Source organism: Saimiri boliviensis, chromosome X, assembly GCF_048565385.1.
Source record: "Saimiri boliviensis isolate mSaiBol1 chromosome X, mSaiBol1.pri, whole genome shotgun sequence".
Taxonomy (NCBI): domain Eukaryota; kingdom Metazoa; phylum Chordata; class Mammalia; order Primates; family Cebidae; genus Saimiri; species Saimiri boliviensis.
In genome coordinates this window covers 127,931,237-127,959,120 of record NC_133470.1, presented here as the reverse complement: position 1 = coordinate 127,959,120, position 27,884 = coordinate 127,931,237, and the positions used below count along the sequence as shown (strand labels likewise).

Here is a 27,884-nt window from a genome sequence, read left to right as displayed (position 1 = left end):
CCTGGAAGCAAGCTGCGCCCAGCCAGTCTTCGGGGAGGAGCTGAACTACACACAGGCTTCCAAGGTTTCCGCGGAGAAGCTTGGAGGTAATGGCTGTCGTAAATGCTAGTTATTTTCGAGGAGTTCTCGAAGATTTGGAATAAAGGTTAGAAAAGAAGAGAGTGCTGCTTAGGAATTACGGGAAAGGAGTGTTGTTTTGTGAGAGTCGTTTCTGTGAGGGAATTAATAGCTGGGTTTTGTGTTCTGTTAGATTGTTTTAAAAGTCCACAGTCGGGGAGGTGGTAATGAACATTACACCTGCGAAAAAATATTCTTCAATTGGTAGCAAAAGCTAACTTTTTAACAGACCATTTTGTGTTTCCAGCAAAAGGCAGTGGTGGCTGACATAAATGATGAAACAGAAGTTGGGAGATTAATCTTCCTTATTTTGAAAAAGGTTACGATAATCTTAAATGAAAAATTAAGTTGTTAGTTGGGGATGTTGGGTTTTTTTAATATTACTTTGAATGTGTTGATTGTGTTTCTAACAAATCTTCCTGTTTTGGTGGAGTGTGTTAGTAATCTAAAGTAATGCATAACTGCAAATTCTAGTATCTCTGAGAATTAGCAGTCTGGTTATTTGTCAAGGGGTACATAATGACTTAATATAATAGCTTTTTAAATAATGTGCAAAATATGATCTTTGTATTTCTGTCAAGAGAATTGTATATTTCTATTTGTACTTCAATAGAAAAAAATCTAAAGATGATAACAATAACAGGCATATCTTAATATAATAAAACACAACAAACAATATGCCTAGTAATGAAGGATGCCTGATAAAAAAGGATGTCAGGAGAAAAAGGAGGAAACTTCCCATTTCTTTCTTCCACATTTTACTTAGCATGTAGTTCCTATGTGAGCATAAAAACTGAGATGAGAACTGAAAATCATGGGGGGAAAGCTACTTTCCCCAAAATAGTGAAAACTTATATAAACATGGAAAGGTGCTCAAATATGTTGCTAAATAAATGTAATTTGAAATAGCATATTCAAATATATGTGATGAGGAAAACATCAAAAAGATTAGACTCAAATGTAAGCCGTGAACAACTCGGTTTGAGTACTGATGACGTGTATTTTCATCTTTAGATTTTATGTATTTTTGATTCTTTTGGAAATGAAAATGGAGTTGAAAAGGAAATAATCAATTATGTTACAGACACTTGAGCAAATAGCCACACACACATTCCATTGTCTTTTGCTGCGGTAGGATTTTTTTGCGGGTCTAAGAAGGCTCATTACCTGATTGCTTGTGCTTTTCTTGCAGTTCAACTATTGAGGCTATAGTCCAGACTCTGGTTCAAGCAGAACATATTTATCTTTATACTCATGAGGAATACTTTATAAAATGGTTTAAACATATTATGAAATAGTTGTATAGGGTAGTACATCCATAGTGTTGAGTACTACGCAGCTATAAAAGGAATGAGCTAACGCTAAATGCAACGGTTACAAAAAATGTCCAATGTAGATTCTAAAAATAAGCAAATTGATGGCCTGTATCATGTAATCCTACTTGTTTACCAAAAAGAATGTGCATGCATTAGTACGGTGTAGGCAATAAAATTCTGGAAACATAGATGCTACTTTATTAGTTGGGGAAATCTGGAAATATGCATGCTACTTTATTAATTCGAGATATAAGTGTTCTTATATTTCCACACATATCTTCAATTAATAAAGATAATATTTTAACCTTCTATTTATTACATTTCCCCATTTTAAAAATTTCATTTTGAAAAGAGCAAGCGTGAATTATATTCATCATAAGAAAAACATAACATTTTTAAAATGTGGGAAAAATTTTGTAAAGCAATTCACAAAAAGATGATATGGAAAATAATTACTAACATGGAAATATGTTCAAATATATTACTGGAAAAATAAAGGGTGTAGTTTCAAAAATCATCCACTTTGATAAGTATAGAAAAATATATAGAAATATATAGAGCAAACCATTACATTTTGACCATTGTTGTGTGGATTTGCTTTCTTCAAAAGATAAAAAAAGATATACAACATTCATGAGAGATATTATAATGAAAATAACTTAAATGAGAACCTTATGATCCCGTTTTTGCATAACACATGCATAGAACTCTTAAATTGAGAATGAAAATTTCTAGAAGCCTGAATTTCTGCATTTCTGGTTCTGGTCACAAGATGGTGCTTGTCAGGTTGCCTAAGCTTCATCCAGGCAAACATTTTTTATGAAGTGGACAAAGCAATGAAATATGTTTTGTATTAGCTGACTATGAGACAGCATGCAGAGTGTGATTGAAATTCCATTTAAAATATTGTGAATATCTAGAAGAAAAATCCCCACCAATAACTGATATGAGGACTCAAACAGAAATCATAAAAAGCGCTGCTACATAGAGTCTGGTCCATAGCAGACACAAGTCAATTGTCCTTTCCCTTCTCTCTTTTCTCCATTTCATAATCTTCCTGAAGGATGATTTTAGCATGAACGAAACAACATAACTGGCACAGAGAACATTTCATGTTATAAGAACATGCAGGAAAATAGATGGCATCTATATCATGGATGAGATTTCGCTTTTTTCCTGTGTTTTGGAATGACATGCCTGTTAGAGTTTGGGTAGGGAAATTTATTTACACCTTTTCCATTTCATTGGTTTGATTTCATGCCAGCCAAGCCCCAGGAAAGACAATGAAACCACAGAAGTGAAGAGCAGGATAGAGACCCTGCTGGACAAGCAGTTGGAGTGAGAATCAAGACAGCTGGACCACAGGACCAGACCCACCAGGATCCACCTGACAGTGGGTAAGACTTTTCCCATTTCACAAAACATTTCACGGCAAAAACATATTGAGAACTTGGAGAATAATGTATTTTGCTTCCTACTCTTTAGCCCTCATAGCATTTTAAATTAAAAGCCATGTTTTATGTAAGGATCATGTTAGGTTGAGAATTTGGGGTATAATTCATTTTACTTCCTGTTCTACAGCTATAATGTTTGTAATTAAAAGTCATAACTCCTAGTTTTGGGAAAGAATCTTATATATTATATCACTATGAAGAAATCATGCAAGAGGCTATTCAGGTGTCTACCTGACTCTCTAGTCCTTGACAACTATGTTTGGTTGTCATACTATATACTAGACAACATAGTTACAAAGGTTTCTTAGGACCTGCTTAAGGTCTTATGACCTTCTTGAATCACCTGTATAGTCATACATGGCTTAACAACGGGGGCATATTCTGAGAAATGCTTCATTAGGCGATTTATCTGAGAACCTCATAGAGTGTACTTGCACAAACTTAGGTGGCATAGCCTACTACACACTTGGGCTATATGGTATAGCCTATTGCTCCTATACCACAAACCTATATACCATGTTACTGTACTGATACTGTAGGCAGTTGCAACCCAATAGTAAGTATTCATATATCCAAACATATCTAAACATAGAAAAGTTATGGTAAAAACATGACATAAAAGACAAAAAATGGTAAACCTGCATAGGGCCGTTACTATGAATGGAGCTCGCAGGACTGTAAGTTACTTTGGGTGAGTCAGTGAGTGAGTGGTGAGTAAATGTGAAGGCCTAGAACATTATGTACACTACTGTAGACTTGAATACTTAGGTGACATTAAATTTATTAAATTTTTTTTCTTTCCTTAATGATAAATTAACCTTAACTTCTGGTAATTTTTTACTTCATAAATGTTTAATTTTTTACATCTTTTAACACATTTGTAATAATACCGTAAAACACAAACACATTGTACAGCAGTACAAAAATAACTTCTTTCTTTATATTCTTGTTCTATAAGCTTTTTTTCTATTTTTTTTTTAAATTTTTATCTTTTTTCTTTTCAAACGTTTTTTGTTAATCACCAACACATACATTAGCCTACACAGGGTCGGGATCGTCAATATCACTGTCTTCCATTTACACATCTCGTCCCACTGGAAGATCTTCAGGGGCAGTACTACTCATGGTGCTGTTGTCTCCTAAAATAACAATGCCCTTTTCTAGAATACCTCCTGAAAGACCTGCTCTGTGGCTGTTTTACAGTTAAATTCTTTTAATAAGTAGAAGAAATACACTAAAATAAGATTAAAAAGTATGGTATAGGAAGTATATAATCTACTGTCATTTATTATCAATTATTAGGTATTGTACATAATTGTATATGCTATACTTTTATGCCACTATCGGTGTAGTAAGTTGTTTATGCCCACATCACCACAAACACATGAGTGATGAGTTGTGCTTCAGTGTTACGATGGCTGTCACAAACATCACTAGGCAACAGGAATTCTGCAGCTTTATTATAATCTTACGGGAACACCGTCATATATGCAGTTTGTCATTGATTGAAATGTCATTATGCACCACATGACTGTATTCTCTTAAATAACATTTTGTAGTGGTTTAACAAACTTAATTCTTTCCCAGCAACTATCACAAATCTGTGACTCATAACCTTGGGCTCTCAGTGAGATTGTTGATGCTGAGCCTCAACAATCTCATTGTGTCCATGAGCTCTCCTTTGATTGCCTTGAGTGGCAGCTTAGAAAAGATTAGAACCCAGCATTCACTTACGATAACTCAGAGGGTTGCAAAAACCCAAATTATCCAAGAACAAAAACAATGTTCCCGATACTGCCAAAGCTCCTCCCACACAATTCCTTTTTTATTGTACAACAGAGAAAATAAAGCTGGAATATTGGGTTTGTGTTATAATACTTCTCTTTTCTGTACTCCCACAAATATATTCCACATCTCTAACCCCATCTTTCTGATACCCACTTCTCATTTTTCTGACTTGTGTCTTGTCTATATTCTCATCATTTACCTTCTTCCTACTTAGGAAATTAATTTTTTATCTGAGATCCCTTTTCTTCTTTGCCATGTTTTTTAACGTAATCTTATTATCACCCATTGAAAATACTTTATTTAAGCTACTTTGTGAAAGTTCAGAGGGATAAAAGAGGCTACAACAGGCCACAACCATTTACTATCCCTAGGGCAATAGAATCAGACTTCTTAAAAAACAGACAAACAATGGAATGAGGCGTCTTAAAAAACAAAAACAAACAAAAAATATGACTTTTCCAGATAATTAGGTAGCTAAAACTCTTATTATTATTGTATTGTTAAATATATTAATATTTAATATTTGGACAATCTAGATTAATATAGAGATACAGGTGACCCATGCATCCTTGTTGACTATGCTATCTAGGATATGAGAGATGACAACCTAGCATTGTTGTCAAGTACTGGAAAGTTTTCTCTCCACTGAGCTAATAAAGGTTTCAGACCCACATTGTCTGAATTTTTGGCTGTCTGTCTGAAAACTTCAGAAACATAACTCTGTCATAATGCCTCAGTGACAAACTAGTAAAGGTTAAACATAGGTTCTTGCCAACAGAAATCTGTATCTCATCAAAGAACTCTTTCTGTCATTTTAAATGTGGTTACCAGGAAAATTTTGACCCAGACTGACCCTTCTGTTATGACTATCTGGAAGAATGATGGCTTCTTTCTTGAGGGTCCCCAGTGCAGACAGTTTTCTTCCTTTCCATTTGATCATTACAGCAAGAGCTGTGTCATATGCAGCTCTGTGTCTCTAACCTGAATAGCAAGAATGTAGCAGGAGATCTGTTTACCTGCTCACTGTGATAATGGGGTTGTGAGGGCCTCACCAACTTTACCAAATTTTACAGTTTTTGTTTTTATACATAGCATAACATTATCGTAAGACACCTAAACCTCAGAATCATTATCCACTGGCAATGTGTAAGTTTTAATGCTTCCCGGGAAATAACACCTGAACGTTAAAGGCAATAAAAATCTAATTTAAAACTTAATTTCATGAATATTTTGTGAATAAAAAAGCTCAGCAAAAGAGTATAAAAATACAACTTTCCTGTACTAAATTGGCAGTTCCAAACCGCAAAGCACAGGAGCAAGGAATTGCCAACTGTTAATGAGGGGAAAATGAAAATGACATTTCTCTGTATAATGAATGATTATCAGCCCCTGTCCAGGAATCGCCATATCTGAAAGGGAAGTTGCTTCCAGGCCCCTACAATGCAAAAGGGGCTTCTCATAACTGCTCTAAGGCCAAATGAATGCTGTCATGCAGAATGGTCAGTGCAAAAGCATAGTGCAGGCTGGAAGCCATGGCTCACGCCTTGTAATCCTGGCATTTTAGGAAGCCAAGGCAGACAGATCACCTGAAGTCAGGAGTTTGAGACCAGCCTGGCCAACATGGCAAAACTCCATCTTTATTAAAGAAACAAAAATGAGTTTGGTGTTGTGGCACATTCTTGTAATCCCAGCTACTCAGGAGGCTGAGCCAGGAGAATCACTTGAACCCAGGAGGCAGAGGTTGCAGTGAGCCGAGATCCTGCCACTGCACTCCAGCCTGAGCGACAGAGCATGATTCTGTCTAAAAAAAAAAAGCAAAGCATAGTGAAAATATTTTTTAATTTGTGTGGGAATGTAGATGGATGTTAGAAATGGAAAGAGGTCAGGATAGTAAGTATGGTTGTTGCTAAAGATGGTTGTAGTTCACCAATATGTTCACCAACAGAGACAGGAGACTAAGCAACACTCACTCACCAATTTCCTCACAGTTCGAAAGTGAACAATATCATCTTTGTTTCTACCAAAGAGACAAGATTCCAAGCCCTGGAGGCAGTGAATAGTCGTGGATAGACGATAGACGGCATACCTCGTGTTTTGGGGTCAGACTTTGACTCTGACTTCGTCTCACCCTCTTCCTAACTTTGTGACCATGGGCATTAGCAAGAGTGCTCATTTCTTTGTTTCCTGCATGTCCACCAATTGTATCATTTATTTGCCTCTTCGTCAGTCAATTTAGGTAGAAAAATGACATATTATTGTTGTTTTATATTTGCATCTCTTTGATTATTAGGGAAGGTGAATATCTTTTATGTACTAGTCAGTTTTAATTGCTATTTTGAATGTTTGGATTTTGAGGAGCCCCGATAAATAGCACCTCCCTTTCTTCAGTGAACAAATTAGATAAATTGATGGAAAACAAATGGAGTTGCAAATGGAAGCCAAAATATCAACATTAGTACAAGGGGAAGAGGAAGTTGCAGGGTTTTGATTATTGTGAGAATCAAATAGGCCCTTTTATTTATTTCTTATTTTATTTTATTTTATTTTATTTTATTTTGAGATGGAGCCTTACTCTGTCACCCAGGCTAGAGTGCAGTATTATTCTACACAAAAATAATAGAAAAATGTAAACATAAAGGGAATGACAGATATGGACACAAATATAAATGTAAGGCCTTCTGAACAACAACAAAAATGTATTTTGTTTCCAATTTCAGGATATTCAGATACATACATATCTCTTTAAGGCAGGCATCCCCAAACTACGGCCCACTGCATGCGGCCCCCTGAGGCCATTTATCCACCCCCGCTGCACTTCAGGAAGGGGCATGTCTTTCATTGGTGGTCAGTGAGAGGAGCACAGTATGTGGCTGCCCTCCAACGGTCTGAGGGACAGTGAACTGGCCCCCTGTGTAAAAAGTTTGGGGACGCCTGCTTTAAGGATACAGTGGCACAGTGTTGGCTCATTGTAACCTCTGCCTTTTGGGTTCAAGCAATTGTCCCACCTCAGGCCCCCAACTAGCTGGGATTACAGGCACCCACCACCACCCCCGGCTAATTTTTGTATTTTTAGTAGAGACAGGGTTTCACCATGTTGGCCAGTCTGGTCTCGAACTACTGACCTCAAGTGATCCGCCCACCTCGGCCTGCCAAACTGCTGGGATTACAAGCATGATAACAGAACTCTAAATTTAAGGAAACCCACCCAAATAGCCTAGAGGTTTGTAGTTGTACAGGGAAAGACAAAGATTCCCATGGCAGCACCATATAATCTTGGTCTCAAGGAAGTAAAGATTAGGAGTGTGGAAAAATTATTGTCCCAGAACATTGTGAATTGTCTATTTATGTCTTTTGTCCATTTTTACCCTACCATTTATTTCTTATTAATATGTAAGAGCTACGTTAGCGATCTGTTTGCATTAAAAACAGTTTTGTCAAGTTTGTTCTATATCTTCAAATTTGGTTTATTGTGTTTTTACCAAGAAAAATATTTTTGTTGTCAATTTCAGGATATTCCGATACATACATATCTCTTTAAATATTTTGATGTTTTATATTTAGAAATAATTTTAATTGAAAGAAACGATGAAACTTTCTGAAAGATGAATGAGAAGACCTGAATAAAAAGAGAGAGATACATCATGTGCCAGAGCCAGAAGAATTAAAATTTGGGGGAATTATTTTTCCACAAAATAATGTATTAATTCATTTCAGTACAAATAAGAATGTTGGGGGGTTTTTAATAGAGCTTGTTCAGTTGGATCTTGAAATTGTTTTTAGAAATGAGGTGTGGAAACAGGCAAGAAAAATATGTAAAAGATGTTCTTTACTGAGTCTTTATTTTATGATAAAGGCATTTCTGCTTATTTTTTTTGCAGAAAATCACCCACTCTTGTGGTTTGAATGTAAATTAAACAGACACGTGTTGCCATTCCACTTTCAATTGCTTTAAAAATGATAATCTTTGAGCTTTAAGGGAATTTCAGTTTAACTTGGTCAATCTCTTCCCTTTGAGGGAAAGGCCCCCTGCTAGCCCCGTCACTGGGAAGAGGCGGAGCCTCGTCCTAGCCTCTTCGAAGGGAGCTGTACTCGGCCAGTCTTGGGGGAGGGGTAGCATTTCACGAGGCTGCAGCTGACGAGACGCTTCAAGGTAATGGCTGTCTTAAAGCCAGTTATTTTCTGGGAATTTCTTCGGGCGTTGGTGTTAAAGTAAAAAAAAAAAAAAAAAAAAAGAAATATAGATTATTGACTGAGAGAGGTGGGAATAGAATATGGTTTTGTTTGAATTGCTGTTATTGGAACGGAATTAATCTTCTGGAATTTTTGTTTCGTCCGATATTTTTAAAGTCCTCCGTGTGGGAGTGGGCTATCAGATTACAGCTTCTAAAGTAAGACTTCGGTGAGACGTGCTGTTCATGTTAATTTTTTTACGTGGCATTCCATATTTCTATCTTTGTTACAGATTTTGTTATATTTTGACTTAAACACGTATTATTCTACACAAAAATGATAGAAAAATGTAAACATATAAAGGGAATGAAATACAGGGACACGAATATAAATGTACATGAACGTAGAAAGGGATTCAGATATGCCGTCGAGTGGTAACACTTGTAAAGATGTATATTCGTTTTCCTTAGGAAGAGAACTAGACTCCCGAGTTAACAGTCAGCATCTCTGAGTGTTCATTAGTGAGTGTTCAGATTACGGAGGATTTTTTAAAATCTATTTTTCACTGGCTTCAGCATTTTTAGAATTGTTTTTATTCGTGCTCATTTTTGTAATTAGAAGATCAAACTAAAGCCAAAACAGTATACCCATTTTGTTTCAGATACATAAACACACATAGACACCACAGACACGCTCCCATACCCACTTGTCTTTTGCCAATAGTGGAATTTTTCCTAGACCTGATCAAGTGGGTTGCCCGGTTGCTGTTTCAACTACAGCCCCGCATGTGTCCTCCCTGTAACCCATCCTTTCAGAACCACTTTTCTATATCATCTAAGTTTAAGAGTGAGAAACGGAGAGGATTTGGTTTATTTCTATAAACAGTTTTAAAAGTATTGTGTAGTATGATGCATGTTATATAGCTGACAAATTAAAGTATGAACTTGTAGCGATTTGAAAAGATGTCTAAGAAGTAAAAAGACCAAACTGCAGAATGGTAAGCACCATATTATTTAAACATAAAAGACTACATTAATACATGTCTACATAAAAGTCATTTAAAAATAAAAGACTACATTAATTCACATGTAACCAAATCAGAAAAAATATAAACCAGCATGCTAATTGAATTATTTGTGTACTTGAAGAGCTAGGGCAGGCTTCACTATCAGTATTTTTTTAAAATTATTAATGAATATTTAGCCCGTTTTTAACAAAATCAGAAAAAAGATTGTGGTCAAATGTTGCAAAGTTGGTGGAAAATTTCATTTGACGTGATTCACTAAAAAATCACATTGGAAATACTTATTAGTATGGAAAAATGTTTAAACCATGAGCTTAAGCAGGACAAAAAGCTGATTTTAAATCATGTGCATTCATATGTTTATGTAAAGAAAAACTATGGAAAGATATACAGGAAATAATAATCTCTTTCCAGAATTATACTTTCTTTTTATATATCTTTCTCATATTTTCAACTTTCAGTAACCACGATCCGACCATTGGAGATGAAGACATTCAGATTCCATTTTTAATATAATGCATAACAAAACTAAATTTGAGCATGGTATATTCTAGAAGCCTGAGAAAGCTGCGTGTTGGCAGGATGTAGTTCCCACCATTCTCCCCCAAGGATGTTGTAGTAACAGTTCTGTTTCTTGTCACAAGATGGCGCTTCCAAGATATCCTAAATTTTCTCCAGACAACTATTTTTATGAATTGAGCAAACAAAGCAGTGAAATGTATTTTATTAGCAGACTATGAGACAGCACGTAGAGTGTGATTCAAATTCCACTCAAAAAAATTGTATGTGTATGAAATAAAAAGCCCCACCCAAGAACTGATGTGAGGACTCAAACAGAAATTATAAAAAATGCTACTGCATAGAGTCTGGCCCAGAGTAGACACCAGTCAATTGTCCATTCCGTTCTCTCCTTTCTCCACCTTATAATTTTCCTGAACGATATTATTTTAGCATGAGCCAAATAATGTAACTGACAAAGAGAGCATTTCATATTGTAAGAACATGAAGCACAAATAGATGGCATCTGCACCGCATGTGAAATTTCCCCTCATTCCTGTGTTTTAGAATAACACGCCTGTTAGAATTTAGGTAGGGAAATTTATTTATGCCTCTTCCATTTCGTTGGTTTGATTCTCTGCCTCTATCAGAGATGCACTCGACATGGGAAATCTGCATGTGATGCCGAGTGAGCCTCAGAATAACAGTGTAACCACAGACATGCAAAGGAGGATAGGGCCCTGCCGGACAAGCAGTTGGAGGAAGAATTAAGACAGCTGGATCTCAGCACCAGACCCACTAGTATCAATATGACAGTGGGTAAGGCTTTTTCCATTTCACAAAACATTTCATGGTAAGGACATTCTAAGTTGAGAATATGGAATACAAGTGATTTCATTCTGGCTCAGTAGCCATAACATTTTAACATTTTAAATTAAAAGCCACAAATTTTAATGTTGGGAAAGAAATATATGCTAAACTCCTGTAGGAAAAGTATACAAACAGTCATAATGATGTCTAATTATGGAAGATTTGGATGTCCCAGCCATCTGCCTGACTCTCAAGAAATCCTTAAAAACAATCCTTTCCAGTGGGTAGCCAGGACACCCATTGTAAATCCCTGACATCTAAGCTTATTCTCTTAACAAGGTCGCTGTCTGGATTAGTCTAGGGGATGCAGACTTCCAGTATTTGTGTCTGGCTACCTTGGGTAAACAGGGAAGCGCTGTTAGCTTAGTAGAGTCTAAAGAGAATTCCACTATAATAAACCTTGAGAGGCTCCAAAGTACAAAAATATTCAATAACATATGTCCCCAACATATTCCCTAGTTTCCCGGGACATCTCCCACCACCCACTCATACACACATAGATTCATTCCTTAGATGTAATAACTATAAGAAGGACTACAAACTGGGTTATTATAGAACTACTCCTCTTTTCTTCGATTTTTAAATATTTTCCCCCAACCACAATGTTTATTTGTCTTATGCCCAATATTTATTCATCTTTTGTCTTCTTCATTTTCATCATCTATCTTCCTACTCCTTTGAAAGAAGAAATCCCTTTGCTTATTGACTTTTTTCTTTGCCTTTCCTTTAAATGTATACACTCCAGTATTGTCTGTTTGAAATTACTTATTCAAGCTTCCTTGTGAGTTTTCAGGGAGGCATGAAAAAGCCAGAGAAGAAGAAAACTGTTTCGTAGCCCTAAGGCAACAGAGGCCTCTAAAACCACTGCTTTTCTTGTTAAACCAGAAAAACACAGACCAGCAACCTAAGGAATTTTGTTAAATGACTGAAAGTTCACTGATTTCTAACCTGTATCCAGGTAATAATTCAGATCTATGGTTTATTTGAAGCCTTTTTTTTCTTATTGCCTTCTTTTCTATGTCCATGTCTACCTCTTGCTTCACACTTAAACTGTCAGTGAACTTTAAAAAATTATTCAAAACTTGTAATATGTTTTGATATCTAGTGGCACCAGTAGTTGTCCGTCTAGTCCGCTATTGAGGTTAGAACTGGATCCTAAACCCCTGTCTCTGTATCTGTTTGTGAATTTGGAATACATAACAGCCTTGCCATAATACTTGCCTGAGGAACTCCGAGGTTTAGACATTGGATCTTTAACAGTCTCTCACATCTCCTTACTAAAGAACTGATAATAACTTTGTTTAGAATGGTGGGAGGAATAATTTTTGTCCTGTCTGGTTCTTTTTCTGTGGATTTCTCAGAGAATAGTGGGGCTAAGGGAGGGCTCCTTTTTTCTTAAAACTCCCAAGGGCAAACTCCAGATAAGTCTTTCTTCTTGCTTGTTTGTGCCAGAAAGAACACTGCAGTTTAGTCTGTCTACTGGAATATGCACAGTGCAGTAGAGCTTTGTTTGTCTATGCACTGTAATGATGGGGTTGTGAGGTCCTCGTCAAACTTGCTTCCATTTTATTCCTTTTTAAAATATTTCTCATTCCATCATCCTGTGTCTTCCCTTCTAGTAGTTTTATTCATTGGCATGTGTAAGTTTTGCCTGGGAAAACCTACACATTGCCTTGGAAGTACAAAATCTCCAATGTAGCAGCGTTATCCCTCTGTGACCTCTAAGTCACTGCTTGGTAATTCTTCTTTTTTTATTCATATACATTTTACCAGGGATTATGGGGACTCTTTGATCCTGGCAGTGAATAACTATCTCTGACTTACCTTTCTCTGTACCTGGGATGCTTGCTGTTAGTAGGGTTTTCCTGATGTTATTCTTCTTCAGGTGGCTGATATTCAGCCAGTTGACATTAATAAGATTGAACTCTTTGTTTAGTGAGAGATTCAGTTGTTACTTGTCTGTGCTTCTGCCTTGGGGGTCATTGAATATTTTGAATATCTATGAAATGTCTAAGATTCCTTGTTTACCAATGTCTGTGGCCCCCTCATGGTCTTTGGGAGTGTTCCAACTGGACTATCTATACTTGTTATATGAACCTTATGCACTAAAATATTGATATTTATTTGTTTTATGACCACTCCTTTTTCCTGTCATATGTTACTCAGTTTCTGCTTTTAACTGGGAACATATTCTTAACTAGATCATTATTTCCAGATTGCAGCATTTTACCTTCTACTTCTTTCTTCCTCCCTATTTCCTTACTTTCTTCCTCTATTTCCATTCATATGGTTTAGTGGCATGTGATAACTTCAGTGTGGTTAAAGGCTCTGCCAATGGGGATAAATTTCATGTACTGTACAATGCTGATGTCATCTGGTTTCTTGACATACGTCCCGTGCTAACTAACTCTCAATGAAAGAGTTACTTAGTGAAGACATGTATTTAAAGAAAGTTATATAACTGCATCAAAGTCAAGTATCTTAGATGCTGCCCCCTCCCCCGCTTTAAAGCAAATTCAGAAGGAGAAGTTAATAAAAATTAATAAAAGAAATCAAAGTAATTTACATTTTAACATATTATTTCTGCACTACAGAGGATATTTTTACACATATCTTGTGAAACCCACAGCCTCTTTCGCAATCATTGATTCAAAATACAAACCAAAATCCCTATATGTATCTCCATTACTCTCACAGTAAAATACAAATGTCTTATATTGGTCATATTCTGATGGGATCCCTTTTTAAGACTCAGGTTTAAAGAGGTATAATTTACATAGAGTTAAATTCACTCTTTTAGCTGTACACTTCAATGAGCTTTGAGAAACATAAACCATCATGTAACTACCAGTACAGGCAAGCTGTCAAACCTTTCCATAACTCCAAAATGTTCCTTCCTGCCCCATTATAGTCAGTCTGTATCTCTATGTCAGTTCCTGACAACCACTGATCTGATTTCTGTCCCTATAGTTTTTCATTTTCCAGGATGTCATACAAATGTAATCATAAAGTATATAGCCTTTACATCTGGCTTCTTTCACTTAGCATATTTTAAAAATATTCACCAATGTTGTTGCATATACCAGTAGTTTATTCCTTAATATAGTCGAGAGGTATTCTGTCATATGAATGTTCTGCAATTTGAGTATCCACTCACCAGTAAATTTGTAGTTTTTGGCAATTATGATTAAACTTGTTAAATATTCTAGAATAGGTCTTTGTATGTACCTAACTTTTGATTTCTCTTGAGAAAGTACATTGGAGTGGAATTTCTTGGTTTTATGGTAGGTATGTGTTTAATTACATTAGAAATTGCCAAACTGTTTTCTAAAGTAGCTGTGATGTTTTGCATTTCCACCAGCAATGTATGAGAGTTCCAGTTGCTCTACATCATTGCTAGAAGTCAATACTGTCAGAATTTCATTTTCTTTTTAATACTAGTTATTCTTATAAAGGTGTTAGTGGTATCTTATTGTGGTTTTGCTTGCATATCCTCAGTTACTAATGGTGTTGTGTACCTTTTCTTGTGTTCACTTGCCTTTCATACGTCTTCTCTGATAAAGTGTCTATTTACTTTTTTGCCTATTTTTATTGGGTTATTCAATAATAATCTTATTGAATTTTGAGAGTTCTTTATATATTTTAGATAAAAGTCCTTCAACACATAGGTGTTTTGTAAGTATTGGCTCTCACTTTGGGTTTTCTTTTCATTTTATTTTTTGAAAAGCAGAAGTTTTCAAGTCAAATTTATTGATTTTTTATAGTTCATGCTTTTTAAATCCTAATAAATCTTTGCCTAGACCACAATCTCAAAGATTTTGTACTTTTTTTCTACAAGTTATAATTTTTGGTTTTATATTTAGGTCAGTAATCCATTTTGAGTTAATTTTGTATATGCTCTTAGCTGATGGGTCAAGAAGAATATTTTGGCATATGATGTCTAGTTTTTCCAGTATCATTTGTTGAAAAGACCACCATTCCACCATTTTGTTATTTAATTACCTTTGTTCAAAATCTGTTGGCCATATTTGCTGGTCTGCTTACATTCTGTTGATCTATAGGCCAATCCTATGTCAATAAAAAACTGTCTTAATTACCATAGTCTTGAAATCAGGTAGTATGAGTCTTCTAACTTTTGTATTTTCTTCTCAAAATTTATCTAGCTGTTCTGGTTTCTTTGCTTTTGCCATATTCATTTTGGAGTTAGCTTCTCAATTTCTATGAAAAACCTACTGGGATTTTGATTGAGATTACAATAATTCTACATAAATGTTGGGGAGATACATCCTAAAATTGGTATTTCAGTTATTCAGTCAAAGAACATGGTGTATTTATTTATTTATTTATGTCTTACTTAATTTATCACATCAGTGTGTTGAAGTCTTCAGCATACAAATCTTACACATAGTTATCCTCCGTTACTTATTATTTCCCAGCTTTTGATGCTATTACAAATGATACTTTTAAGAACTTAAAATTCCAGAATTTATTGTATAGAAATAAAATCAATTATTTTATATTGACCTTATGTCTGGCATTACTATTAAACTTACTTATTAGGTCTCAAAGCTTCATAGTTGTTTTTTGGTAGATCCACTGGGATTTTCTACATAGATCATCTTGTTGTCTGTAAATGGAATTTTACTTCTTTCCTTCCAACTCATAAGCAATTTATTTTTTAGTCCTTATTGTATTGGCTAGAATCTCTAATGTAATGTTAAATAGAAGTGGTGAAAGCAAACATCTTTGCCTTGTTTCGGATTTTAGGGGAAAAGCACTCTGTGTTTTACCACGTGATGTTAATCGTAGGTTTTTTGGTTTTTGGTGTTTTTGTAGATGCCTTTGTTTAGGTAGAGGAAGATCCATTAAACTCTTACTATGCTGAATGTCTTTTATCATTATTTGTAGAATGTTATCAGTTCTTTCTCGGTAAAAATTGAGATGATTTTTTTTTCTCCTTTTTGGTTTGTTGATATGGTGAATAACATTGATCGATTGATTGATTTGCAAATGTTGAACCATCTATACATTCCCAGGATAAACTCCATTTGGTCATAATTTATTATTCTTTTTCTTTATCATCAGCTTTGATTAACAGCATTTTGTTAAGGATTTCTGTGTCTATGTTTATTAGAGATATTGATCTGAAGTATTCATTTGTTACTTTATTTTGTAGTTTGGGTATCAGGTTAAAACTGGTATTATAAAATATGTTGGATACTTTTTCCTCCTTTCCTCACTTAATTGTCGTCTGGCTGGCTTCAATTGGAGCCGGGAGTCAGTCCTACAGGATTTTTTTCAATGATTGCCTACTCCAAATTTTTAGTAGTCCCTGCATACTTGTACCACAAGCAGAGGATCTCTCTTCCTACTCTTGTTCACTTGACAGCAGTTGGCTGTTGTTATTATCAAGTGCTAGGCTCATAGTGAGGCAGGTAGTATTGTCTGTTGTCCTGTGTAGCCACAGCCTTAGTGGGGCTCTATGAATCTCCCCGGACCTTAGGGTAAGGCTTTCTCAGCATTCTTTCCTCTCCCATGGCAGCTAAGCTCAGATTTGTATATGTGGTTGGTCTTTGGTGAGAGATATTTTCTTGCCTCGTTCTCAACAATAGGCAAACACTACTTTTCTTTCATGTAGGACCTAGGCCAGAGAAGGTTTCCTCAGCAACAGGTTTTTTTTCCTTCTACTTCTCCCTGAGCAGCAATGGATCTCTGCCTTTGTCCTGGAAATCAGGGGGTTTCCTATCGCTCCTTCCCTAGGCAAGTAAGGTTTGCTTCTACCCCTCCACCAAAAGCAAGGGATATTTACCTGGGTTCAGGAGAGGGTTTGCTGCTTCTCCTCTAGCATTTGAAAGCTTTTGCTTCTCATGACAGAAGGGTTTTGTGGGTTGTATGTCTGTCCCCCAGCAACTGCTCATTACCTTCTGCATACCAGAACCAGTGACGTAGCCTCTTTTAGGTCTCCTGATTTGTCCTGAGACATCTTTCTGAGCTTCTGGTTAAAGACTGTGAAAAAGAACTTGATAGTGAGTGTATAAGTCTTTGGGGTTCCAGATATTCCAAACTGACATAGCTAACTCATACTTTTCTTTTAAAAGTTCATTAAAACTTCAGCTTGTATGACAGCCACTCCTGTCTCCATGCTTGGACAAAGGTTCATATGTTTTGTCTGTCTTTAAAGGAGCTGGTCACCCTTTGGAATTCACTTTAACTCGGTTCCCTGCTAAGCTCAAGGAACGTTATGATTTTGTACGTTATCTCGAGATTTAGCATTATGAAGTTGTGAGTCACATTCTCTTATGGCTTTTTATAACCTAGGTGGAATAAAACTAGTGCTTTTGAAAAAATATATGTATGGGTGTTATTTGGGGGTGGTTTGTTACTAAGTATGCTTTAGGAAGAAGCAGATGCTTTCTAAGCATACTTGCAAAGACTTGCTTTTTATATAATGGCTATTATAACAGTTTTCATTTAAATTTTTATTTAAATTGCTATACATTAAAATCATACTTTAAAGCATCATACACTATACTTGACCATTTTTTTGTATACAGTTCTCTGGATTTTAACATATAAATAGATTCATATAACTACCACCACTATTAGAAAAGTTTCATCACCCTCACAACATCTTTGAGCTGTCCCTTTATAGCCACACTCTTCCCAACTCGTAACACTGGCAACACTTATCTTTTCACCATAGCTATACTTTTGTCCTTTTGAAAATGTCATATAGAAGAAATCCTAAGTATTGTGATAAACACATCCCAGGTAACCCACTCCCTTATGTAATCCCCATGGTAAGAAAGCACTTTCGGCTTCTGTCATTATTGTCATTATTAATAATAATATCAATGCTGTTATGCAAAGTGAGTTGGTTATAGCCCTCTCTTCCAGGAAATAACCATCTAATTATTAAATAAGACCATATATCAAGTGCTGAGAACATTGCCTGCCATATAGGAAACTTTTATAGGTATTAGATATTATTATATCTGTAATGTTATCTATCTTTATCATAAAAATATTAATAGTGCAGTATTAGCATTTACTATTATTGGTTATCATGCTTCTCCACCTCCTTCTACAAATTGGTGAAATAGAAAAAATTATACATGGAATTAATCTTTTCTTTTGCATTTCAGTTTGAAAATGATGCCATAGTACAGCATTTCCTGATTTATATGCAATATGAAAAACATCCAAAATAAAGCAAAAAAATCATTTTAACATAATTATCATACTGTGTACATTTGTTTTTTCCAAACTTGTGAGATGAAGACAGAATAAAAAATATTACATTATAAAATATATAATGAAATAAATCTCATCATTTAAAAAAGCCATATATACACTGGCCCGATAATCCTGTTTAGATTATATAGTAATATTTTGAAGGCATTGAAAGGATTAATTCTATAATAATAATTATGTTATTTTCACTGTAATTTTTATAGGATCAATTATTTTGTTCTACAACTAGAAAGAAAGACTGGAAAACACAGAGCCTTTGGTAAAATAGAACTCTAATGTTCCATTACCTTAAAGAGATTGGAATAAGGTGATCCCATTATTGAGTGGTTTAGGGTCACACATTCCTAGTGAGTTGCATCCTTTTCCTAAGTCACTTTGTGGTCCAGAAAGCCTTCCTGAACTCTATCTATCATGATCAAATTCTGGGAAGCAAGAGAAAGGGGGAAAGTGTAAAAAAAAAAAAAAAAAAAAAAAAAATGCCTAACCTGGCTGCTTATCCCCCTCTAGAGATGCCATCTCTAGAATCTTCACAGCAATTTCTACTTGCATTCTTTGGCAAGAAATTTCATCACATGACCATGGCTTGCAGGGAGGGAGTCTGGGAAAGGCAATATTTTAGGAGATTAAACTGCCACCTTCAATTCAACTGGGGTTCTGCTAATGAGGAAGAATGCAAAGAGTGGATCTTGGGTGAGCAACTAGAAGTTTCTGTCTCATTCATTATAAATGTGATATACAACTAAAAAAACCCATTAAACCAGTAACAGAAATCTACAAAAGATTGGAAGGCAAAATTTCTTGTGGCAGAGAGAACGCTACATGTTTGTCAACCTCTGTCTCATTTTTCTCCTGGGGTCACAGGGAGATTACATTCCCCAGCCAGTATGGTAGTTGGGGCTCCATGCCTAAGTTCTGGCTACTGGACTGTTAACTAGAAGTGATGTTTGCCAGACATGACCACTAAAACCTTCCATATAACTCTCTATCTTCCCTCTTGTTTAGGCTGTTAGCTAGATGCAAATAATTTAATGAAGGAATGCAAGACCGAAGGACATGGTAGAGCCACAGGATAGAAGAACGTTGGGTCTCTTACTGACTGTTTGAAACAGAGAACCTTGCCCCTTTTTGGCCACTGATGCCTTATATTGAACCTTGACATCAACAAAATAAACTTTTAGGGTATTGAGTCTCTGAGATTTAGGGGTAGTTTGTAGCACAAAGCATTATATACTCTAATTATTAGAGTCCCCAGCAATACAGCAGCTTAAAGATGACTCTCAGTGATTTATTGGTATTTTATTTTAATATTAATGCTTACATAAAGGTGAATGTTAAAATTGTAATTATTATATATGAGTAATATATGATACAGATGCTAAAAAAATACTTTATTCCCCAGTTATCACTAGTGATAATTAAAATTTACTTTCCGAGTTAAATCAGAAAGCTATATTTAAATTTAACATAGAATTTTGTTGAATAGAATATGCAAAATCTATTTCAGACACGTAAATAAAGACATAAATTTTCAGAAATTAATTCCCCTCATTGAATCACGCAAGTAAAAACAACAAAACATAAGAAACAGAATTATCAATTAATGATGAGGGCATGTGAAATGGGTGCTTTCCTGTTAAGCCAATGATTTTAACATCTAGCCAGAAATAATCATGTATGTGAAGAAATCTCTGCAACTTTCCTGAAAGTTATAAGAGAAGAATGAATACAAGTAGAGACATATCATGTCCTGAAAACAGAAAAAAAAAGAATTATAAAGAATTAAAGTCTCCCTCAAATAATGTACAGTTTTTGTGTAATCCAAATTGATATCCTTAGTGGTCTATTTTAATGGAGCTTGACCAGCTGGGTTTAAAAATTCGCCTGCAAGGGTAAGATGCCAGAGATGGCAAGAAAAAAAATAACGTAAGGAATATTAGTAACTGGGTTTTTATTACATGATAAAGTGATTCGCTACCTCTTTTCTTCAAGAAATCACACACCCTAAGGGTTTGAATAGAAATTAAGCACACTTGTTGGCATTTCACTTAAAAGTTTTTTTAAAAAAGGAACATACCTGCAGTTCAGCACTTCAGCAGTTTCTCTTGGCAATTTTTCCCCCTCTGATCCAGGGAGGGGCTTTTAGGTCTTCATGCACCCCGGGGGCGGACCCTCCTCTAGGCTGCTAGGAAGGGAGCTATGCCTGGCCAGTCTTAGGGGAGGAGCTGCATTTCACCAGGCTGCAGCTGACAAGAAGCTTCAAGGTAATGGCTGTCTTAAAGCTAGTTATTTTCTAGTGACTTTTTGGGATCCTAAAGTTTAGAAAACTAGAGATGGCAGTCTTAGAGTGGTGGGAAAGGTGTGTGGTTTTGAGAATTGCTGGCATTTTGAAGGAGTTAATCCTCTGGAATTTTTGTGTCTTCCAATGCTTTACAAGTCCACGGTGGGAGAAGAGGTGATCAGATTACTGCCTCTAAATTAAGGCTTCAGTGCAGCATGGCCGTTCATGCTAATTTATTGACTTGGCATTCCCTGTTTATATTGCTAGACAGTCTGTTATAGTTTGGATGTTTAGACATGTATTAATTTGCACAGAAAAATAACTTAGAAGTATTTAACAGCATGGGGGGAATACACCTATAAGTTGATTGATACATTAAAAGACTATATGTGTCACATGTACATAAGCATGGAAAAGGGATCAAATATGTAGTTGAGTGAAGATACTTTCACATAATATATGCAGGTATATATGTGATTTTTAAAATCTGGAAGAATATAATATCTCAAGTTAACAGCATTTCTGTGTGATCAGGTCACCATTTTAATATTATTTTTAACCTTTTTCAGCATCTTTAGAATAGATTTCTCAGTGATTATTTTTATAATCATGAAAGAAAAATGAAGCTGAAACAGCACACTCATTTTGTTTCAAACATATAAACACACATAGATACACACAGACACATTCCCATATACCCCTTGTCTTTTGCCAATAATAGAAATTTTCCTGGACCTGATCAAGTGGGTGACATAGTTGCTGTCTCAACTACAGGCCTGCATGTGTCCTCCCTGCAGTTTATTCATTCACATCACAGATACCAGTGTGGGCAGGAAGAACCATTTTTCTGTATTATTTAAGTTTAAGAGTCAGAAACAGAGGATTTGGTTTATTTCTATATGCAGTTTTCAAAATATTCCATGGCATGGTACATCTATACAATGAAATACTATGCATTTGGCAAATGTCTGAGAAACAGTATAAGGTGAAAAAGAATTACAGAATAGCACATGCTCTATGTTCTCACTTAAGAAGAAATATGTATGTTAGTATACCTGTGTGTGTTACTACAACCGAATCAGAAAAAAACGTAACTGTGAAAGTGTTAACAGGATGACTTGCGTAGTTGTAGATACAGGGATGGCTTTACCATTTTCTCCTTTTGGAAATTATTAATATATATTTATTTGGATTTTGTTACATCTTCAGGGAAATATTGAGATAAAATGCAACAAATCTGGGAGAAAACCTCATTTTAATTAATTTATAGCAAATCGTGGAAAATATGTGAATGATCAAGCTACACTCTTGAGTGGGAACTGAAGCTAGTTTCAAATGTGATACATTTATCTTTATATGTAAAAAATGTGCGATATATATATATAGAGAGAGAGAGAAAATATTCATAGTGATTATTTGTCTAGAGTTGTACTTTCTTTTGCATATGTCTTTCTGCATCTTCACAATTTTTAATAAGCTTCTGGATGTTTTATAATCATTAACACTGTAGTTAAAGACATTATGATCTGGTTAGAATCCCACACAACAAAACCTTTAAATTTAAACACAGAAAATTCTAGATGCCTGAGAAGGTTCCTGGCTGGCTGGATGTAGTTTCCATCCTTATCCCATTAGGATGGAAAGAAGATCTAATAGTGAGTGAAGTTGCCTTCAACTCATGAGCAGTTCTGGTTGTCATCGTAAGAGGGCACCTGACAGATTTTCTAAATTTTCTCCAGCTAACCATTGTTATGAAGTAGACAAACAAAGCAACAAAACTATTTTGTATTAGTAAACTTTGAGACAGCATGTAATTGCAATTCCATTGAAAAAGATTTTATCTATAAAGAAGAAGATTTCCACATGGTAACTGATGTGAGCATTCAAACAAAATCTACAGTCTGACTCGCAGTAGACATAAGACAATAGTTACTTCTTTTTTGTCTATTTCCACTCCACCATACTTTTCTTGAAAGATGATTTTAAAATAAACTAAAAAGCATAAATTTATGCCAGAGAGCATTTCAAATCATAAAAAGAAGAAGGAAAAAAACATGGCATCTACATCAAGAATGAGATTTTTGCCTCATTACTGTTTTAGAATGACATACTTGTTAGAGTTTAGGTAGAGAAAATTCTTTACACCTTTCCCATTTCATTGGTTTTATTCTCTGCCTTCCTTTTGGACAGCCTGGGTTAATATCAGAGATGCACATGACCTGGGCAATCTGCATGTGATGCCAGCTGAGCCCCAGAAAGACGGTGCAACCACAGAAGTGCCTAGCTGGGTAAAGGCCCTGCTGGACAAGAAATTGGAGTGAGAATCAAGACAGCTGGACCACAGGACCAGACCCATCAGGATCCACGTGACAGTGGGTAAGACTCTTCCTATTTCACAAATCATTTCACAGTAAAAACATCTTGAGAACCTGGACAATAATGTATTTTGGCTCCTCCTCTACAGCCATCATAGGATTTTAAATTAAAAGCCATATTTCATGTTGGAATCATGTTAAGTTGAGAATTTGGGGTACAATTTATTTTGCTCCCTGTTGTGCAGCCATGACACTTTATAATTAAAAGTCATAACTTCTAGTTTTCAGAAAGAATCTCCCTTTTTAAGCCATTATGAAGAAATCACCAAAGAGGCTGTTCAGGTATCTCCCTGAGGTTCAGGCCAATGGCAACTGTTAATCCTTTTTATCTATCCTATTCAAGAAGTTGTCATAGCAGCCATTCTGAATCTCTGCCTTCTAAGCTTATGGTTTTAGAAGGGTCATTGTATTTTTGTCTGGGTCTAGGAGATATAGACCCTATTGTCTTTGTCTGCCTGCTTCAGGTGAACAGTGCAGCACTTGCAGCTTAAAAATGATAATGGTGTGTTTTCAACTAGAACACTGCTCCTCAAAGTGTTCTTCATAAACATGTATCCTTAGATGCACTTGAGAATATTTTAGAAATACAAATTTTGGAGCTCACATCAAACCTTCTGAATAAAACTCTTAGTATGGCGCCTAGAAATGTAAGTCCTCTGGATGATTCTGACACAGGTTAAGTGTGGAGACCCATTGCTATAGGTATCACATTAGGGACACAAAAGTACCAAAGTATGTAATTACATAATAGAGTTTCTGACATCCCATCACAAACTCTCTCACCTCTGCTGCCATGTGTGTACATTCACTCCTTAGTAAGCATGTTCAATAATGAGGGAAAGTTCTTGAATTTGATGTATTATAAAACAACTTTTCCAGTTTTTATCCCCCAAACCTTATATTATGCTGCATTTTCCTCTTCTGTCTCATGCCTCACTGGGCAATGTTCCTTCTTTTATTTCTTCTCCATTTGTAATTGCTCACCTCCTGTTTTGGCAAGATAATTGTATTTGCTTACACTTTTTTTCTTTTCCTTTTCCCTATTTCAGTATCTTCCAGTATCGTCCTATTCAAACAACGTATTCAAGCATCCTTGGAAAATTGAGGTGGAGAAAAGGCCATCAGTAAACCTTTTGTAGTCATAAGACAAAAGAGACTTTGTTAAGAGTATTGTTTTGGGTAGGACTTGCGTTAGCAGTGACAAAGATAGCCACCTCAACTTTTGGTAATAACCCTTGGCACATAAATATAAATCATAATGGAGTCTGAATATGTCCTGTGCATGTGGAAAGACCAATTATGGCCAGCAAAAGTTTTGTCCAGTTCTGAAATTTCATCAAACAGTAAGAGAAAAAAGACACTTTCTCTAGAAGTTCAAATACTCTCACTAAATGAAAAAATTAATGTAGACAGCATGGAAACAAGAGTCCTAAATAAATCTCAAATTGAAGCCATTGCTGCCTCATTAGCACTACAGTCAGAGGCCAGTGCTCCACCTACAGAGGAAACTGCCTATGGAAGATCACTAAAAGTGGCCCTGGATATTCTAAATGAGGGAACAAATTTGAGTCAAGCAAGCACTTCAGATGAAGAGGAGACCACTATGCTGTCTCAAAATATATCACAAAAAGTGTCCGATTCACCCCCTCATAAAAAATATCGGAAGGATGAAGGCAACTTACAAGAGTGTCTTGAGGAAAGTGAAAACTCAGCATGCTTGTTGGCATCTTCAGAAAGTGATGATTCCCTGGATGATGTTAAATCGCAAGAGCACACAATGGTCAGTACTATTCCAAGTGAAGTGGAAACAAAGTCATTAGAAAACTCTAGCTGCTGTGAGACTTTCTCTTCACTTTCAGAAGATAATGATGAAAAAGAAGACAAGGATAAGATTGATATTTCAGCAGTTATGTCTGTGCATTCTGAAGTCAAAGAGGAAAGTGAGTGTGTTAAAGATGAAAAGTGCGTACCACTTTTGCCATCAGATATCCTTACTATGCCCAAAGCTTTGAAAGAAGAGAGACAGGATATCTGCCCAGAGACCCTGGCTGTTCCCTCTGAATGCTCTACCTTCTCAGAAAATATTGAGGATCCTGGAGAGGGTCCCTCAAATCCATGCTTAGATACCAGCCAGAATGAACCTTCTGTGGAATCAGAGATGGGGGCTGCAGCATGCCCTGAGAGTTCTTCATGGGAATCCCAGGTTTCACTTAGTGCCTCTAACCCTGTCTTGGATTATTCACTTCTTAGGAATAATGAAAGAAATTTTCAGAGACTGGATTTTGAAGAACTTGAGGAAGAAGGTCAAGCCTCAAGTCGCATTAATCTTTCTCTATTAGATGATGATGAGGAAGAAGAAGAACTTCCACGCTTCATTTTACATTATGAGACACGTCCATTTGAAACAGGAATGATAGTCTGGTTTAAATATCAGAAATATCCATTTTGGCCAGCAGTGATAAAAAGTATCAGACGAAAAGAGAGGAAAGCAAGTGTGCTTTTTGTTGAGGCAAACATGAATTCTGAAAAGAAAGGCATTAGAGTAAATTTTAGAAGATTGAAGAAATTTGATTGTAAAGAGAAACAAGCACTAGTGGATAAAGCCAGGGAGGATTATAGTGAAAGTATTAACTGGTGCATCTCACTGATTTGTGACTACAGAGTTAGAATAGGTTGTGGTTCTTTCACAGGCTCTTTGCTTGAGTATTTTGCTGCTGATATTAGTTACCCAGTTAGGAAAGAAATCAAACAAGATACTTTCAGAAACAAATTTCCTATGCTGCATAATGAAGATGCCAGGGAACGGTTGGCTGTGACTTCCCAGACCAAGAAAATGTCCTTCCGGAAAATTCTTCCTGACCGGATGAAGGCTGCTCGGGTCCGAGCCAATAAGAATCTAGTGGACTTCATTGTGATTGAAAAGGGAACAGAGGACCATCTTCTGGCTATTGTAAATGGCACAAAAGGATCCAGATGGCTGAAATCATTTTTGAATGCAAACAGGTTCACACCCTGTATTGAAACATACTTTGAGGATGAAGATCAGTTGGATGCAGTGGTGAAATATTTACAAGAAGTCTACAGTCAGATAGAGCAAAAAATGCCGACTTGGATAAAAGATGATAAAATTAAATTTATTCTAGAAGTTCTTCTGCCAGAAGCAATTATTTGTTCAATTTCTGTTGTTGATGGGTTAGATTACGAGGCAGCAGAAGCAAAGTATCTAAAAGGACCATGTCTAGGCTACAGGGAAAGAGAATTATTTGATGCAAAAATCATATATGGGAAGAGACGAAAACCACCAGCAAATCAAGCTCAGTAAATGTGCTGAAAATTGAAACCATGACAGGAAGCTCTCATAGATACTAGTTTTAAAAAAATCTCTGAACGGTTCTCTCTAATACATATTTTCTGCAAATGGGAGAATGGATAATGTGTTCACTTTTTTTGAGATTTCTAGAATCCATGATTATAACTACATCTTTATTTCCTTTTCTTGCGCTTCTTCAAAGTTAATTTTGTCAACACATTTCAGCAGTTCTACTTTCTCGTACATTTTTAGAAAGCATAATTCCTAAATGATTTTGAAGGGAAAGTACTACTTTGTTTTATGACACTTTTGAATCTATGCTGTATTGTTAAATATATTGTGCAGAAATATTTTAATGTTAAAATTGCACTAGTGTTAGATATTAAGCAAGATACTTAGAAAAATTCTAAAAAAAAACATCATTTCTATATTCTTTGCTTATTTTGTATAAAATACTGGGTTTTCCCTTAAGATAGTTGAATTATTTTTCTTGCCAGGCCTATTTATTTTTGCAAAAAGTTACTGATATATAGAACCAAAGATAGATTTGCTTTGTTATATATTATAATTATACTTGCTTTTGCAATAAAACAACTTGAAATTCAAAAATGAAGATTATCTGCATATAGTTTTAATGTGTGTGAATAACATCTTGGCATGCAGACAATAATTTTGGCAGCCTTGAACAAGATCGTTCAGTCTACACTTCCCTGAAATTCCATTTTTGGGAGTGTCTGTCCTTCAATGGCTGAATAGTTCCTTAAATCAGGCTCCTGGCTATCTTCATAACTAACAGTGAGTGGATCTTCTTAATATAGCTGTCTGACCACATATGGAAGGCAGCTAGACTTATTGTATTTACAGCCTGGACACTCTAGACCTATGAACCCAGGCTGACTGCCTAAGTGCCCATCTCATTTGATATAAACTGTAGAAAAAGCAAGCACTTTGTTCTGAGTTTTTAATCTCCAAATACATAGTCGTCTCAAACCAAGCAAGCTTTATCAGAATGGTTTATTTGTGGATTAGTTTCAATATAAATGCCAACTGACAAGTCATTCCAAACTGCTTGAAGGAATAGATGGACCAGAATCTGAGAATTTGGAAATGGATCACAGAAAAAGCCTCCGTTTGGCTAAATATGATAATTTTCTTAGTATGGTTAAATATACAAAATTAAAAGTCTGAAGCCAGTTGTTTATTCTAACTTGAAATATATTTTTGTGAGAATAAACATTAGAAATGTTAGTTTATTTTAGAAACTTGCTGTGAAATGAAATTCTAAGAGCTTAATGTAAAGCTGTCTGCATTTTTACCTGTTAGACAATAGTCACTCTTGGATTTGTTATACATTCACATGGTTACATGTTTATGTAAAGTTTGCAGAAGTTTGGTGTTTTGGTTTTCAATAAAAGCATTATATTACTCAC

General features: G+C 35.7%; 1 protein-coding gene across 3 annotated transcripts; it reads left to right on the top strand.

Moving 5' to 3' along the window:
* On the top strand, nucleotides 1–27,884 carry PWWP3B (PWWP domain containing 3B). Of its 3 annotated transcripts, none has more exons than XM_010346388.3 (4): nucleotides 1–86; nucleotides 2,698–2,830; nucleotides 22,960–23,145; nucleotides 24,194–27,884. In XM_010346388.3, exon 4 carries the CDS (start codon nucleotides 24,403–24,405, stop codon nucleotides 26,464–26,466), a length of 2,064 nt encoding a protein of 687 aa, XP_010344690.1. In that variant the 5' UTR covers nucleotides 1–86; nucleotides 2,698–2,830; nucleotides 22,960–23,145; nucleotides 24,194–24,402; the 3' UTR covers nucleotides 26,467–27,884. The 3 variants fall into 3 exon arrangements, with proteins under 3 accessions (XP_010344690.1, XP_074247797.1, XP_010344692.1); XM_074391696.1 differs by having other exon boundaries at nucleotides 40–145; XM_010346390.3 differs by lacking the exons at nucleotides 1–86; nucleotides 2,698–2,830 and adding an exon at nucleotides 8,781–8,825.

Coding starts and splice junctions, on each gene's coding strand:
- PWWP3B (XM_010346388.3), top strand. CDS start 24,403: ATGGAGTCTGAATATGTCCTGTGCATGTGGAAAGACCAATTATGGCCA.